The sequence below is a fragment of the Cuculus canorus genome, chromosome 5 (genome assembly GCF_017976375.1).
Source record: "Cuculus canorus isolate bCucCan1 chromosome 5, bCucCan1.pri, whole genome shotgun sequence".
NCBI lineage: Eukaryota > Metazoa > Chordata > Aves > Cuculiformes > Cuculidae > Cuculus > Cuculus canorus.
The window spans coordinates 59,043,238-59,061,424 of NC_071405.1; the positions used below are offsets into that span (position 1 = coordinate 59,043,238).

Consider the following 18,187-nt stretch of genomic DNA (forward strand, 5'->3'; position numbering starts at 1 on the left):
GACAAAATTTCAAACTGTATGGATTTAATACTAAGTTTTTCAAAGTATTTACAAACACAGACTATTCTGTTTCTATTACTATTCACAGAAATGCAAGGATGAAAGGAAAAGAGAAGAAAAAAATGAGATACAAGTCAAACCATAAAGTGGTTTAAACTTCAGAAAGGCTTCATCACATGCTTCACCTTTCTATGCAAATTAGATATTAGTGTTGTGATATGAAAGTTCCTTGCTTTTAGCTGTTGCAGCTCCATGACATACCCAGTCCAACGCTGCTGTTTTCCAGTAAGTAACTAAGATGCTCAAACATGGCCTTTTGGTTTTGACGACTAATTCTGCAGAAGTAGCACAGGAATCGACAACAGCTTGCCACCATCTTAGGAAAAGTGATGTGCTGAAGAAGAAAATTGATAAGGTAGTGAAATGTGTTAATTACCAATCTGTTCCGATTCTTCCTGCACTCCTAACAAGGAAAGTATAGCTAAGTTACCAAGGTGCTAAGCAGCTGACAGATGCTTTGCTTCTAACTTAAGAAAGGACCCACAATTTCCTTTTAACGTTTTTATTCATTAGGCATACCATTTAAAATGTTTAAAATCATTTTGCAGAGGAATATGAGGGAAATACAAATGGAGAAAATGGAAAGGTGGAAATTCTCATCGAAGCGATTTGCAGACTAGCAAATGCAGTTCTAAAAAAACCCTGTCTTCATGGCATTATGATTACAAGCTCAATCCAAATATTAGGTCACAGCAGAATAAAGAATAGTCAAGAAGCTTTGTTTATCCTCCCATATTACGAGAAGAATATACAGTCTTCATATAAAATATTTTTAGAAGACTCGTGTGTTGTTCAATGCATAGGCCTGACAATATGAAACAAAAATGAAATTGCATTAACTAGCCAATGCTTTTAAAACCAAACCCAAGCAAAATCCACTTTACTTGCTGTACATTATGTGCAAGGATTTCTCATCTGAAAATAATGTTATCTGTAGCATTCATGAGAAAATGTTTCACAAGTTGCAATTAGTCATAACACGTTCGGAGATGAACAAGTTATGCTATTTTCACATTTCACTGAAAAGAACTGAGAGAACAAGAGCAAGAATCATGGGAAAGAGTTTTGATACTTGTTTAAAGGATTTCTGTCTGGTTTATTAAATTTACCACTATCAAGTATCATTTTAAAGTGTCAAGTTCAGTTGCAGATATATGTCCCAAGAACACTCACAAAATTAATGAGGAAGTTCAAAACCATCAAGAAGAATTCTTTTTTAAAGTAATCTGTCTAATATCTTGTAAGCACAAGCAGGAAAATATTCTCTGTATTATATATATTCTATAACACACAATCAAGCATTTTAATCATAATATCATGGGATTTTCTTTCTTTCTTTCCACGTCATCCTGCCTCCTTCACTTCATACTTTTCAGCTATAAATAATATTGCTTATAATTTATTATAAGATAGCCTAATAAATGTTGCCTTCCTTAAAACACAACTCTAATTCATTCTGTGAAGTACAACCTTTTCATTTAATGAGACAACAATCTTGAAAAAAAAGTGATTACATAATTAAAAGCTATACATTATGTATTATCTTTTCAAGATATCAGGTGTACTTCCTAACTTTCAGAGAGTTGATTAACTGTAGTTTTATTCAGCAGAGGTTTTTTGCTAATATATGTAGTTCATTTACCAACTTCAATCATGAAAGAGTTATTATGAAGCGTTATATATTATTTCTGTTCTTAATTGCAGGGTAGATGAAAATGAACGAAAAATGTTCATTCATGCATGAAAAAAATTCAACAAAGCTTCCAGTTCCCACATTTACAGAGATTTTTAATAGAATATGTGACATAACTTTGTTTAAAAAGTTACAGTAACAACAGTAATGTTAAAAACTGTCATTTTAGAAATTTGTCATAGACAGGAATGTGTATGAATAGAATACATACAAATATGGAACTCTAAAACTTTCAGTCAGCAAGAAACAATTTTGAAGTAAAACATTGAATTTTTACAACAAAAAAAAAGTGTTGCTCAGGATTCTCTGAAAATTAATGAACAAACAACACCAGAAAGCAACATGACATTGAGATTCCAAAATCGTGACCGATAAAGACAGTCTTCTAAATAACTACTGTAGGCATTAAGATGTACACTAAAACCTAGATACGATGGAAATGCTGAAAGAGTGCCCAATAATTTTCTGGGATATACATTTTACCAATGAAATACCTTTCCAAGGTTTTGTTAGCTAGTACTAGCAAAATACTTCTAAGATACTGAGATACCTTCAGCCACACCATATTCCACAGGTCTCCTCACATCTGTTTCTTACTTATCTATTAATAGTAGAGATGAAAAGAAGCCTAGCATAAATTTTGTTCAGTTTGAACTGACAAGTTTTTACCTTCTCACTGTTCCTTCAGAGAAAATTTCACTACTTGTCTTAATACAGTCTCATGATAAAGTCACTTAACCCAGGAAGCTGGAGGACTAGTTTAAATCATCTGCTGCCACAACCTAGGAAAATGCCTGGTTCCTAACCTGGAGACTACGTCGCATGGCTGCTCATTCCCATCTCTCGAAGCCATAACACTGAACAAAAAGAAACATCAATGAAGCTGGAAAGAGAAAACAGGGAGCGTACTAACGATCTAGCCATGAGGAACTTTGCTTGAAAGCAGGAAACCCAGTGTTCTAGTGCCTGAGGTCACTACTATACTTGAATTGTGCATAAGCGGCTCACTGGACAAACCAACAAAGAATCTCAAATGAGTATATACAACCATAGCTGCCCAAGGCATTCTGACTGTTTCTGAACCTACTCCTTTTTATTCAGAAGAATACCTTATCTTGCATAGTTAAAGATCTGCAGTGGGCACAAATATATTTTGCTTTTCCAGATTGCAGCCTGGTGGTTTTACCTAGGGTCAACAACCTTTCAAGTGAGACTTCTTTGCCAGATTATGCTAAACATTCAGTCAGAAGACCAACAGATGGCAGATGACAATCATTTTAAAGGCAATACTTTCTCTCCCTGCAAGGTCGCAGTCCCCATGAAGGAAACTTCAGGCCTTAAATTCAGAAGCAACAATTCTCTGCTTGGATAGTCCGCTGCCCAATGGTTTCTTCTGTGAAATTTCCCCACTGTAATATCTAAAATCTTTGCTAATGTGAGCAAAACTCTGTGTTAATCAGCCTTGCTGTGTTATTTCATAGCATGGCTGTAGCCCCATGACTATAAGAAAATCATAGAGTTTGAATCATGAGTGTCTGGAAGTTTCCACACTTCAGGAGAAGTGAGGCACCAGAATCTGGAATAGACTGAATTCCAAACACATGCTGCTTCTTGTCCATACTTCTCTATAAGATTTCTACTCCTATGCCAGTTCCAGATAAGTAGGTGAGGTTTTAGGTTGCTTCTGAGGTACCTAAGTCTCCCCATGCATTTTGTAAAGACAAAGACATAAAATAGCGCACTTTGGGTGGCCAGACACATCAAATGCTGCAATACCAGGTTACCAAGTAATTTTCTAGGTCTGCACCCCCTTTGAAGGCTGCCATGGTATTTCTGTAGATCTATGTTTCTCAGATTTTCTATAAAAGCATTTTTAATAGAAGGCTCAGTAGGGTTGTTTTTTCGGTTTTTTTTTATGTCGCCTTTGACTATACATACATGGTACAGTAAAAACAGAGGGTTGTGACACCTATAAATTAGGAAAGTATTAATCATCTTATAATTAATTGTAGCTTGCCTTGAACTCAAATTTGAGCATGTTAAACCAGAATAACTAAAACTAGTATGTGAATACTTCTTACCACTGTGATCGTATAGCCAGACACATTGTATAAATATTTTACAGAGTATATGAGCTATGTGACCAAACAGGCCACTAAAGAGGGATGTAGCTGCACAGAGAAGGCATTCAAGTAGTGAAAAGTTGCCAGACAGAGGCAAGATAAGCATGAGGTAGTAAAACAGGCTGAAAATCTTTGCAAATATGTAATAAAAATGCGCAATCAGGCAAAAGAAGACAAGATAAGCAGTAATGGGATCAGCAGAGACCTCGCTTTTTGGGAGGGAGGCAATAGGGTAAAAAACCCAGGCATAAGCAAAGAGAAGAAAGAAGATAAGCCCACTTCACATCTGACTTTCTTTAGTAGCCTAAATGTCCAGTTAGGCTTCTCAAAAATCTATGCCACTCTGCCTTTAAATTAACACACATATATTCAAGCATAATGCTAAGAAATGGGAAAATACAGCACTGCAAGAAAATGATTGTTCAATTGAGGTATTTCAATTCAAGCATTTAAAATCAAGTTTGTGTTAGTCTCTTATTATAATTTATTGCTAATAACAATTTATCTAAGATGAAGAGGTATATTTTCCTAGCAAAGCTACATCTCCTGTACAGGCAGCCAATGTATACATTTTACTTAAAGTAAGAACAAAATGTTTTAAAAGACAAATATAACCTATAACCTCTCACTCACTCTTTAAAAATCAAGTCACGGAAAGGACCTCTCCCCCTAGTCCTGTAAAAATTGTTTTATTTTAAACATTAATCAATATTTCAATATGGACAGGCAAAAATCTATCTTACTTAAGGGAGATTATTTTGCTTCACAACCTTCTTCATAAACATCCCAGTATACTTTTGGACATGTTCCAAGTGCAAAATACACAATATATATATATAATACACTATATATATATATATATAATTATTGTGAAATTACCTGAGATTTATCTCCGCCAAGTACATTCACCATGACATCCATAACAGTCTCATGCATACCCAAAACTCTCATTAAGTTAGGATGCTGATAAAACACTTTGTTGTTCATTATAGCCCTAAAAAGGAACAAGAGGCAAAAAAAGTTTTTAAGAAACACCTTTTTAGTTTAAATCAGTTACGCATTATCTGAGATTTCAGATATGCATTCGCTGTAGTAGCATCATTTTATATTCTTAGATTTCAGCATAACACAAAACCACCTGATAGCTAAATGTTTCACATTTCAATATGCTGTCATTCCTGTAATTTTCATGAATTCTATATAAGAATCTAAACTTTTAAATTCATTCAAAATGGCATTTCTTCATCTTTAAATTGCTCTTGCCATCTGTTCTGTTTAAAGAAAAAATATATTCTGTGATGATCTAAGTGGAAAAGAATATATTCTGTTATGTTTTAAATAGAGAATGATGATCCAGAAAACTAAATCTAATTTTACCACTGCAGTAACACCTCTTAATTAGTTTTCTTAGTTCACAAAAAAGAAGACAATGAATAGACTTAATATTCAAGCTTATCTGTGAGATGCGTTTCATCAATATTTACAAAATTAGGACCATCTGTCAGAATATGTGAAATGGCATACAGTCTCCTTTAACAGGAATATGTCAACATATTAGCTCTGACCACCATCCTCTCAATATGTTCTAGAATTCACCATATTGATTTCATAATTCAGAACACAATTTATAGGGAATCCAAGGATTTCAAACATTTTAGTTCAACCTGTTAAAAACAAATGGCAAATAACAGACACCATACTTGCTTAAGGAAATACAGAAAACTGGGAATGGACGATAACTCAATATAGCACTTCTGGGAAGGGGGCTACACATGCTGAGTTTAGACAAAAATTATCCTTTATCTCTCCTAGAATTCTCAGCAAATTCACAAACTCAGCATGAGGGTCAAATAAGGTAAAATTGTCACATACTAATTAATGAGTTGTTACCATGACTTGCTAAATTCAAGTGAAGAGCTTAGTCTTTGCAATTTTCGCAAAAACCGTGAAGTATTAAGAATAGCAGAAGTTCCTTGTGACCGTTGTAAAGGAGAGAAAATTTTCAATGGTCTTGATGAAAGACAAATATAATTTTCTCTCTTTAAAATACACCATTTTAATTGAAGTGATTTTCCTTAATTTACTTTTTACCTACAACATTAAATGGTCTAGTCCAGCAATTGCTCATATAAGACGAGTAACAGACATGCAGGTATGCACCGTAATACCACTACTTAACAGAGGTCATTTCCTAGCAAAGATATGGGAAAAATATTTTCACATTGCCAGGCATTACATATAGGCAATTTGTTGTAATTCTGATGCTATAAAGGATAAAATAAGCAATATCCCATGTTCAAATACTTTAGGTTGCAACTGATGATGACATAAATACTAACTGATTTGAAACATTTCGTATCACAACAAAACTTTGTTGGTTCCACCTAACTGCTTGCACAAACTTTTCAACTAAGAAGACATCAGCCAGTTTATTCACACATGCATGAAATATAACGTGAGCTTTAAGTCTGGGAAAGATGAAGAACTAATAGAGAGATTAATTTGAGTCATCTTGGAAACACCTATAAAAATGAAAATTCCTGGTACATATCTGCAATTTAGTACAGCAATCGTTTTCATCTAGGACCTAAAATGATAGGATTTTCAAATATAACAAAAAACTTTACACAAACTTAAAAATAATATTATGTTAACACCATACCCTAATCCATTAATCATTAGCAATTCCTCCTCTTTTCCCATCCTGACACTGAGAAGTGAGCGAATCTGGCCCAGTGCCGCAAGCAGATTAATGGTATCCTTCACAGAGGTAGCACTAATAGTGTATGCTTTCCTCAGAGCTTGCAGTAGCTCGCCAATACTGTCATATTGCCTACGAAGGAGGGTGTACATAATCCGAACTAATTCTGGATCTTGGATCTCATCTTCCTGCGACCAGCGCACCATAGTCTGGGATATAAGTTCTTTCAGCGTAGCTAAAAAAATAAAATACATAAAATGTTACTGGCTATTACAACAACAGAAAAAACATCAAAAACATGCATTATAGTAAAATATTAGATAACAGCAGATAACAAACCAGTTGTAAAAGGGCAAGAGAGAAGAAGCAGACAACAAGATTTTTCAACTGGAAAAATAATCTTTAGATCTTTCAAGTGTGATGCTCTTGAGAGTTGGAAACTAAGAAACATCTACTTAGCGTTCAAGTCAATAGCAGCACTGTAGGCAATGAAAAATTCTTAGTTGATCATGATTCTAAGCATCATCCTTGTAAGTTAAATGCTATATTTAAACGTTATTTGATCTTTCATTTCTATATCAAGAGTTATAAACTAGCATTAAAAGTGCAGCACAAACACCTTTTCTTTAGGAATGACAGAAATCTACTTTTATCATGCCAAAGAAATATATTTTTTGATGATCATCAGCCTAGGTTTGGAATACAGAAATTGGTCATAAGTTTTTCAATCAACAGTTTATCTGCTGAAGAGTTTGAGATAAATTACAGCAGAAATACTTGTGAATGTGAGCTCAGCTTGCCAATCAAATACATCCTAAACTTACAAAACTGCCAGGAGGATGGATGAAGATAATCACCTTTTAAAATCACATATCCAATTCAGGGCCTAGTCAGTGTGGATTGAGCAGCTTTTGTGGCTCATTCAGTTGATGAATATTTAGCTATTTAGTTCTTCAAAACAGGATCTACATTGTCTTCAGAAAGATAATCTACCTGGAAACATCTCAGAATTTTATGATGAGGCAAACAGAAGCAGACTAGGAGAATTTAATCTTTATTTCCCATTTGTTTGGGGAAAGTCACTGTCAGCTTGAAATGAACTTTCTAAAAAAATTGTATTGTTCAAAGTTAGCAATCCATATTGCCTGAAACAGTTCTGTTGTATGCATTGCATGTTCAATTTCCAGCAAAGTTACCTCTTGAGTTACATAAATTTCTTCCAATGGTAAGAACTTCTGCCTCCTGATTTCCATCAAAATACGTTTATACCTAGTGTATATCAATTTATTTGTGTCTACACTATCCTTTCACTAGCTAACTCGTCTGCCTTATAGTTTACTTAATGACATATTTAGAGAAAACTCATTAATTCTCAGATTTTATTCAATTAACTGATACAAGAAGTAGTTACTACTGCAAAAAGTGGAATATTCTGATTTAAGCTAAAGCAGAATTAGTTCTCTATAGAACGGGTTTTCTAACTTCACTTAAGTTTCATTTAAGTAACAGTATTTTTTTGAAAGTTAGACAGAATGTACCTCTGGTAGAGTGGGTTTTTATAGCATGTTTTTTAAAAAACTGTTTTCCAGGCACTGTTCTTTTGAGAAATAATAACGTCTTGTGTTAAGTATGATGCATACTGAACAGATGTGTCCTCCTTTTTAATAACCTCTGTTTGCAGTCCTTCTCTGTCTAAAAACGCAAGGTGAGACAGAGAACTGGCGCCAGTTAGCAGAGATGTGGCTGCTGTGAAGTTCATAACATCAAAATTAGTTCTGGAAAGTAATAGAATATGCATAAGATTTCTGGGAAAATTTATACATATGCACGTAGGTTGGAAATATATTCTGTAACCAGCTCTTTTCTTGTTATGCTTGATCGATGGAATCATTCCTCCATGCATCCAGCACTGTAATAAGGGATGTTTGCTTTCTAAAACTCCAAAATGAGTCTTTGAGAGTTTGTTTGCTGGCATTTTGAGTATTAAAACAGGCTTCTTTTTCCTGTGGGGACAGATTCTGTATTTCATCAAGACAGTCCTATTCTTGGGGCCATGTTATGAATAAAAACATTAAACAAGCTTTGTTCCGAAACACTGTATAACATTTTTCAATCAAAAGAATTTATTCTTTCAGTGCAATAAGACAATCTCCTCGTCTTTGATTCTTACTCTGTCCTAGTATACCTAATAATTTCCTATAAATTTCCAACTCACTGAATGTGATAGATTTCTGGTTACATAACCGTAATAGAGTTCTGTCAGAAAGTCAATGACCTTACTAAAGAATGTAATTACTTACTCTGGCTCTCTAATGGAGCAGGGTGGGGAGGAATAAACACTGGATGAGAAGCAACCTGAAGTGCTAAACTCACAGAGAGCTAAGGTTTCTTCCTGTGAAATTATGTCAGGTCTTTGGAAGCTCAGGTGATGGCCCTGTTCACACAGGTAAAGGACAGAATACGCACAATTTTTGTCTTTTTGTTTTACAAATCTAGTTCCTCATTTCCTTAGTACTACCAGAAATATCTAATTTTTGATGGCTAGAAAGCAATATTGCTATCAAGATATTGTTATATTTTTTATTTATTTTTTTGTTTAATGAGGGAAAATACTGTATAACACAGTCCCAACAGATATTTTCCACTTCAGCAATGAAAATGTTATTCACATTGACTCAATTATAAGGGCGATTTTATACACTTGATTTAACTGTCAGATATTTATAAAAATAATGAAAGTTTTTACAATTTTTAGTACAAACATAATATTCCACAAGAAATACACTCTCATGAAATGAGCAAATGAAAAAGAAATTGTTTCCCTGATATCAAATTGTCTACACAGATGTTCCCGTGTGCAAGCATGACAAAATGGTTCTTTGATTTTTAGAGCTTCTCTCTGGAATTTTGAAATTGTTTCTCCCTGATAAGTGCTGCTGTTTCTTAGATTTTAGTTCCTTTGAAGGTTTTTGATTTTTTAATTCTATGAGCTTTAAAGTACCACATTGCTATATGTAATTGCTTTTAAGCAGTATGGGAAACAGCCTTGGAGAAATCAATTAGCCATGTCCTTGCATGCGTGAAATTTTGATCAAAAGATAGGAAACTGAGGGTAGAACTAAATGGTAGTGGTCACAAAGAGGGAGAAACAGCAGTGAAGTTCTGCATATATCCGTGCTATGTCCTGTGATGTTAAGCACCTCCTTTCCCTAAAAGACCTGACAAGGGGGCAAGCAGACGCAAGAAGCCTCAGGATACAAAATTATGAAAGATAACAAAAAACTGAAACGGAAAAAAGTGCAGAACATAAAGGGACAATACTGGGCAATGAAATGATGATGAAATTAACATTAAATAACGTTACTGTAAATAAAATGAGTCAGGAAAGTATAGTCCTCATTTATAAATAAAACAATGAAATGTTAACAGAGATATGATCTGGCAGATAGATCCATGAAAATCACAGAACCACAGAATAATTGAGGTTGGAAGCAACATTTGGACATCATCTGGTCCAATCCCCATGCTCAAGCAAGTCCACCTATAGCCCTGGACACTGTCTAGATCATTTGTCAATATCTCTAAAAAGGAAAGTCCCTGAACAACTTATAAAATATATCAGCTCAATTACTAGCATCAACTCAAATTCACTGGCAGTTAAAAAATTCAAATAAGAAGCCAGGATTTATTAAGAAAGGAATGGTTAAAGCAGAGTACATTATGCCATTATATTAATCCACAGTTCACACATTTTTGTCCAAAACAGGGAGAAGCCATCAAAAGAAGCCCAACACCCAAAAGAAAGGTGTTTCTTCACATAATGGGTGACAGAACCCCAAAACTCTCTGCCAAAACTGTGGTAGATCCTAAAAGGTCGCATGTGTTCAAGTGGAAAATATTGAAGTATTTGTCAGGAAGATCCAGTAGGGATATAACATGATAAACATGTTTAGATTTAGGAAACCTCCTGAGCTAAAGATAACTGGAGTCTGGGGCAGCATTAAAGTTGTAAATATTATGTCCAATTGTTTTATTTTTGTTTGTCCCTAGATAACCATTTGTGGTCACTGTTTGAAACAAGGTATTGTGTTGGATGGGTCTGATTTATTACAGCCTGTCTTACCCATCATGTTATTCCAAAAGGGTAGAGTCTGCTTAGTGCTGCTAGCTCTGAGTGCATAAATTTCATTCCCAGGATTAATTTCTTATCTTCTTAAAGATACAGAATTTTGCTGTCCAGTTTCTACTGCCAAAAACTAGAGACTTCTTAGGTTGCTGCTCCCAGACACTTACATATACTTTCCACATCTAAGCACAGCTGCATATTCTCCGGATTTCTAGCTGAAAGCCTGCGAAGACTAAAGCCAGAAACACGTGCAAAATGTGACAGTTCTTTAATAATAATTTAAGATGCATTAGAACTAAAAACCTCAGGAAATAAGGATACAGTTCTTTCTAGCCTGCTCAAATGCCTTCTGTGCATCTTGGTTTATGTTTAGTAGAGTCTGCTTAGAGTCTTTTTTTCTAACCAGATATACTGTAAGAGCGATATGTTGTTTTCTTCCTTCTAATCCTTTCTGCCCTCTCTTGCCCTGTACTGAAATGGAGAAGCTGATGTATTTGTTGCATTTCAGGGAAAAAGATCCCCTTGCAATTCAGCCAAAAGATGAGAATAAATGAGAAACAATCAAATGTGATGACTCCACACGATCCCAGTAATAGTCAGCAATATTCTGATATTCTTTTTGACTGATAAAAAAAATCACAAAGCTACTGTACTGCAACCACATGTTCTGTAATCAAAATCTGAAAAACAAGCTACAAAAAAAAAAATGGAGTTAACAGCCACTGGGAAGCCTACTGTAAGAAAGAACAAATAAGTTAACGTTCTGTGGTTTTAGCTTAATGCTACAATTGCATCTCTATTTTTTCTTGAACATGCAGTGGATATTATTCAACAGAGACATAGTCTTTTCACACATTCTCATATATATACACTAATGTAACTTTGAAAATATCCATAGTTCATTGTTTTAATGGGAGAATTGAATTAGGGCATTTGTTCAAGTCAGTAAATTCTATTTCCTGATTTCTGTTCTAGGACCAGTAAAAAAGTGAATACTTAAAGAATATATAGTCCTACATGAAAGAATTGCATGATAATAGCAGATACTCTGCCTAAGTTAGAGGCACTCAAAGAGCCATAGTTAAGTGAGCCTGAGAGTCATAGCTTTCTATTCCCAAAGTGTACACACAAGATCATTGATCTTTCATTTCTAACTGCAGAAAAAACTAAAGAGCAGATACATCATTCACTATCTTAAATAAGATTTTTTTTTGCCATTTCTTGTGTGTAAAGGCTGATATGCCTTTTACCACTCACAAGACTTCAGCTTGGTGAAGAAGATGAAGGGCAGGCCACTGGATTAACCTGTAATGGAAGCTGCAAGCAATCTCCAAAAAAACCCAAGCCAGAAAGGATTACCTGAAATTTCTAGAAAAACAGCTGCTGCAGAATCACCTGCATTTCTTGCAACCCAAAGCTCCAGTATATGAAATACGAAAACTGCCCTGTTCCAGGAATCAAATATCATGTACCCTGAGGCTTTAGGAATCAATGCTTCCTGATTCATGACAACAGTATCTGCCTGAAACCTGAATAAGAAATGATACTTCCCAGATACTGCGTAGTTCCTACTACCATGAAAGAGAAAGCAGATGCTAACAGATGAGTCACTGGAGAATAAAACCGTTTTTCATGTAACATATGACATTATTATAAGATTTATTGTATTTACAATATATTATCAAGTCTAACAGACCAAAACATGCTTTTAGGGCAGGATAAACCCTCTATAGTGCTTTACTGTAGAAGAGGCGTCCTTAGTTATTGTAGTGGTGGTGAATTTTCAGACTAGTCTTTCTCTCACACTCTTTCTGTCACCTCTCTTTTCTCTCATGCTCTTACGCTTAAATATTGATATATCTTTCTACATAAACGTATCTCTATCTCTCTGTGCTTGCATATACTTATCATACTGTGTAGTAAATAGGAGTGAATCTTGTTATTTTCAAGTCTGATTAAGTCATTGATTAATTCAATTATAACATATATATTGAATATATATATTGAATATATAGAATATATATATTGAATATATTGAATATTTTAATTACTTTGCTAATTCATTGACAGTTAAGAGTTAACAGTAAAAATTTCAAGGGCAATTTTACTTCAATAAATTCTAAATTACTGATCAACTGACATTGACAGTTATAGAATAGTTTGCTGTTTAATTTAACACAACTCTTGATTAAATTATTAAGTCTGAAATTAACTGTTCCATTTCTGTACAGGACTCTATTGGTAAATTGAGAAAATTGGAAATAGAAAAGGAAGATTTACTACCATTCTTGGTTGGACAACCAACTTCAAGTCACTCGCACAACTCAGCACACGATATTTGGATGGTGGTGTAGAAACTCAGAGCTGGCAAAACCCAATCTTAATTCACAAAGGCAATGAGAAACCTCAGCAAAAAATTATATTCTAAAGGAAGAACGAAAGGAATCTGGCTTTTTGCCTTATTTATTCCCCACCACCCATAGTAATTTCTAAGGATTGAAAACTCATAAACATACAACAGCAAAGACAAAATTTCTGTACTACACATCAGCCTCACTGAAGGTAATATACGGAACTGAAAGACAGGTAAGTTGCTCGAAGAGACTCAACGAAATGCCCGTGCAGGTCTTGAAAGCACAGAACCCGTCTCTCCTATTTAGACCATGAACACTCCTCCAGCCCTAGGGAACAGGGTATGAGAATGTGCATGGACAGGAATACTGCTCAGAATAACAAGTCTGTGATTTCAAGTGCTTCGGGATGTTTCTGTGCATGTATATGTGTTTGTGTGTAGAGGTACGCCAGCACGAGGTAGGAGTAGAACAGTGTAGACAAAGTAGCAGTAGGATGAACACTGTTTTGCTGCTAGTCCTTCCCTGCCAGTAACAGAACCAGCTACAATAAATAATTTATTAGGGGAAGTGAAGACAACAGAACAATATATCTTCAAAATGCAACATGAAATCTTGCAGAGATGAGATAATAACGAATGGTTGCTGCTCAGCTGGAGCAGACAGCACTTGAGATAACTTCAGGATATAGGACTTTCCTGTCTCCCACTTAAAAAGCTCTGCTTTGCTTTTGGGTAGTAAAGAGGTTGAACTAACCTCTGTAACAAACATTACAGGAATTAATCCGCAACATCTTTTATTCAGTGCTTCTTTTAATTAAAAGCTGTGTATCTTCGAGACACCAGTAATACAGGCAAATAGCCTATTTTCAACTTTCCATTGCTAAAATGACTGCAGGCAGTTATCAATTACTTAATGCACATGCATTATTTCTTAAGTTGGTTAATGAACTAAATAATATTCTTCAAGTGTTAGAAAGAAGTGACATATTACTATAGATGACATCCTTCTGTAATTATAGACATGCTTCATTTCTCTGAAAATCCAGCATTTCAAAGAACCAAAAATGGTTCACATATATCATAGCACTTATAATAAGCTCTGGCAGCATTTACCACTTAAAATTGATTTAATGCAGAAAAAAAAAAAAAATTATTTCCACATCTGAACAAAAGGAAAAACTTCTTCAGTGTAAGAGTGACTGAGCACTGGCACAGGTTGGCCAGACAAGCTGTGGAGTCTCCATCCTTCCAGATATTCAAAAGCCATCGGAACATGGTCTTGGGCAACCTGTTCTAGTTGGCCCTACTTCAGCAGGGAGGTTGGACCACATGACCTCCAGAGGTCTCTTACAGCCTCAGCTGTTTTGTGGTTCTATGAATCACTGCCACATGACACTACAGGTCTGAAAACAGAAGAATAAAGACTATCTATTGGCTTACTCTTAAAACTATTAAACTAATTAACTTTAAATAAATTATTATACTGTTTCAACAGTTACTCTCAGTTCTCTGTTGTGGTTAATCAGCTGCACTAGGTGGAAGGACTGTTTTCACTGAGGTCATGTACATTCTCCTATATACATTGTTCCTAGGTCTGTGGATTAAATTTTCTCTAATGTCATTAGTTTCAAAACATATACACTGACTTTTCAAGTGTATTGAGTTATTTCTATTTTTAAGAAATCTTAATAGCTTAATATTACTCAGCAAACACAAAAGAATATCTCCTCTATAATATTCTGCTGCAGAAAGAAACATTAAATAAGAAATGTACTAAATGGTGTCTGTTCTTCTTATGTGTATTTAGCAAGGTGAAAGCTCACTATAAAGGGCAATGAGATTTATAAACTACAGAGAAAAGTTTTCAGGCAAACCAATCTCTAGAGAGCACTTTTCTCTGCCCTCTGATTCTAGAGACACTATTTAAAGATCTATAGAAGCAAAGAGTAGGACAAAAAATAACAATACAAAATTTTAGAAAATTAATGAACTCCAGCATTTATGAATACAGAATTTTTACTTCTGAAAATAAAGATCTTCTTTCTGTTTAATTATCAAATAGATTCAATATTTACTTAAATTCAGAAAGGGTATGGTCAGAAAGGCTATGGCATGGAGATATATGTTTGTGCAGGTATGTGATGCTTGAGATAAATCAGAACAAGTTAGTAGTTTCTAATTAATATATATATTCTCCATCATAAAGTGAATAAATGAAAGTAATCCTTTTTTTATACAAAACCCAAGAACTGTAAAAGCATTTTTTTTACACATAATTTGGTACTGACGCATATAACTTCTCATGCAGCAAAGACAAAGGAAATGGGGTAAAACTGTAAAGAAGAAAGTTTTTGCATTTAAAAAAACCCATATAAGTGGAAACTTCTCATGTTTGAAAAGCTTGAGTCTAGGTTATTGTGCCATAATTAACCTTTTACATTTCTTTGTAAAGATTATGCAAATTTCCAACCCTAGATTTAATTATCTGGATCCAACATCTTCCACCTGTTTTAATTTCTTGTGTAACAATGCACCTAAGGTGTTCAGTATGAAGGACAGTTGTTCCAAAAAGCAGAATTAAACGTGTTGTCTCCTTCTCTAGTACACTATGAAGTTTTATTAGAAAACACACTCTTGTTGACTGCACACACCTTGAACATTTGCATCACGGAAGTATTTATGTGGAAAGAAAACTTACTAGGAGATTTCTCTTCCTCCTCCTTAGGTTCTACTTTTTCTGCTCTGGGTGGACCTTTGATTTTATACACTAGTGAACGGAGTTTGCCAGTAAAGGAGGAATCTTCCTCTTCTTCTTCCTCCTCTTCTAGTGGAATACCTTAGAAGATAATAAAATTGGTTAGAAACAAAACCTAACCTTTGAAGATTAACTCCATCAAGATTTAAACGAAACCAAAAAATCTACAGGATCTTTTTTGCAAGCCACAGCTGTTACACAGGAAAAGAAAAAGTGGTAAGGCCAATAGTTTCAACTTATTATCTTTAGCAGCATCCTCTGAAATTACATTTAATTCAGGACACATAATTCTTATATCCAGATTTGTAGTATTTTTTCAGTATTATGACCAAAGAGGTGATATTTTTTGAAGATTCTACTATGTTAATCAATTTTGACTTGGTCATATTTAATTAAATATGTAATCCTTTTTTTCATATTGCAGAACACGAGCTAAAGAAAGAAATGTATGCCTGTATCTCACAATACAGCACATTTTTTCAGTCAAGCTATTTAGTAGTCATAAATAAATATATTAACTGAATTTAAAACTGTAAGAAGGCAGATATTCAGAGATTATACCAGTGATACATGTTTTTCATGCAAATGTATAGGATGGGATGGGATGTGTCATTTTACAAGGTAGTTTAATACAGTTCAATTCACTACGTTGGTTCACAACCCATCAAAGCACTTTCAAATCTTTCACACCTCTTACTAATGGTCAGATGCCAAATGTGCTATGTGCAGTAGCACAGAACACCTCAGCAGGTCCCTTTCGGGCCAGAGCTAATTGTGCCCAGCTGAAATATAAGCTTTTACTGATTAGCTGCTGATCAAAGTGAAATTGAGAAAAGGAAAAGATATCCAGACAAAATACTAAAGAGATACAAACTGGAGCAGAGGGAAAAGAATGAACTACAAAGGCTAAAACTGGTATTAAAAAAAAAGAAACTAAGAAAGAAAAAAAGAAATAAAGTGTTGTATCAGGTTGGAGAAACTTTGCTGCTGACAGGTGTCATGGGAAAGCAGTTAAAGTTGTGGCTAGTAGCAACTAAGTGACTAGGAATAAAAACATTCAGAGGCAAAGAGAGAGAGTGAAAGAAGCACTGGATTTGGAGACTACATGTGCGATTTTAGGAATAGGATAAGTGAGACCAGCAGGGCAAAATAAAAAGATAAGAAAAAAGTAAGACTACAGTCAGAGTCTGGTTAAAATAAGAACAGGAAATGTAGTCAATAGGGAGAGGAAAGAGAAGTAGACAAGAACTTTAAAAAAGCAAGAAACTATCTGGCACTGAAAAAAAAGCTAACAAACCAAGAGAGAGGTGCTGGGAGAACTCTAGTGAAGGTGAAATGGACAGACAAGACGAAATGTACTGGGATGATGAGTTGGGACAGTATTAGCATGGAGGAGATGGGGTCTGTGATGGTTCCAGTTAGCATCTCATTCACTGCTCCATACAATCCATTACTCATTCTGCAACCTCTTGGAGTTGCAATCCATTCAGAAGCTGACCATCTCGTGTTGCTGCTGGCTAATCACTTAATTCAAGTGGCAGAGGCCTGTGCACTGGAACAGATGGTTCCAACCCATGCAAGTCCCAATTTGATATTACGCAATAAAATCTGTTGTAAATTTGTTTGTTTTGTTTATAACTAAGAAATTACACACCAAAATTATGATAGAGGACTATTAGTTTGCTGGCAAAATTAACCACTCACAGTTAGGACATATTAGGATTAAGACTGCCTGAGCAACTTTGATTCAAACTATTTGTGTATATTCATTATGAAGCAACCTTTAATTACTTGATTGCATACATATTTTTCCACTTAGACAGCAAAGTATACTTAGAACTAAAAGCTGATTAAATATTCGGAGCACAGCTCCTGTTCATTTCATCTGCAGCTGTGATTGCTTATTTCTGCTTTTCAGGACTAAGACAGGATAGAGAAAATGACGAGCGTTTACCTATAGTGACCACTTGTGACAAATCTGTACAAAGTAACGAAGGTGGGTTTGTTTGGAATCTAAAGGAATCATTAAACAATTTAAACATGAGAATATACTTTCTCTGTCTTCAATTCTCTCATTCAACATAAACATTTATAATGTAGTAAATGATAATAATGAAAGTACACCCTTAGAAAGGAAAATAGTCATGCAGTCAGTAGTCTTTCACCTCATGGAAATATGAAGAGTGGTCAGGAGCTAAGCTAACTTAATACCAGCAACAAGATTTCAAGATGAAATAAATTTATTATAGAGTTAAGACATTTCCACGTAAGTTGAGGGGCTTCCATAATTTTCATCCTAGAGTCTCAGAGAGCTCTCTGATGCAAAATAAGCATTATCTTTGAAAAACAGAGGTCTGGCCAAGTGCTAATAGACTC

The 18,187-nt window shown here is 34.8% G+C and overlaps 1 protein-coding gene across 5 annotated transcripts in view; it reads right to left on the bottom strand.

The window, feature by feature from the left end:
* RYR3 (ryanodine receptor 3) overlaps positions 1–18,187 on the bottom strand; it is a 220,382-nt gene that overhangs the window by 90,539 nt on the left and 111,656 nt on the right. For all 5 annotated transcript variants that reach the window (XM_054069060.1, XM_054069058.1, XM_054069057.1 and 2 more), the window contains exons 38-41: positions 15,755–15,892; positions 6,539–6,812; positions 4,756–4,870; positions 262–394 (exon numbers count right to left, since the gene is read on the bottom strand). In XM_054069060.1, coding sequence (XP_053925035.1) covers positions 262–394; positions 4,756–4,870; positions 6,539–6,812; positions 15,755–15,892 — 660 coding nt within the window. The remainder of the gene's footprint in view (positions 1–261; positions 395–4,755; positions 4,871–6,538; positions 6,813–15,754; positions 15,893–18,187) is intronic.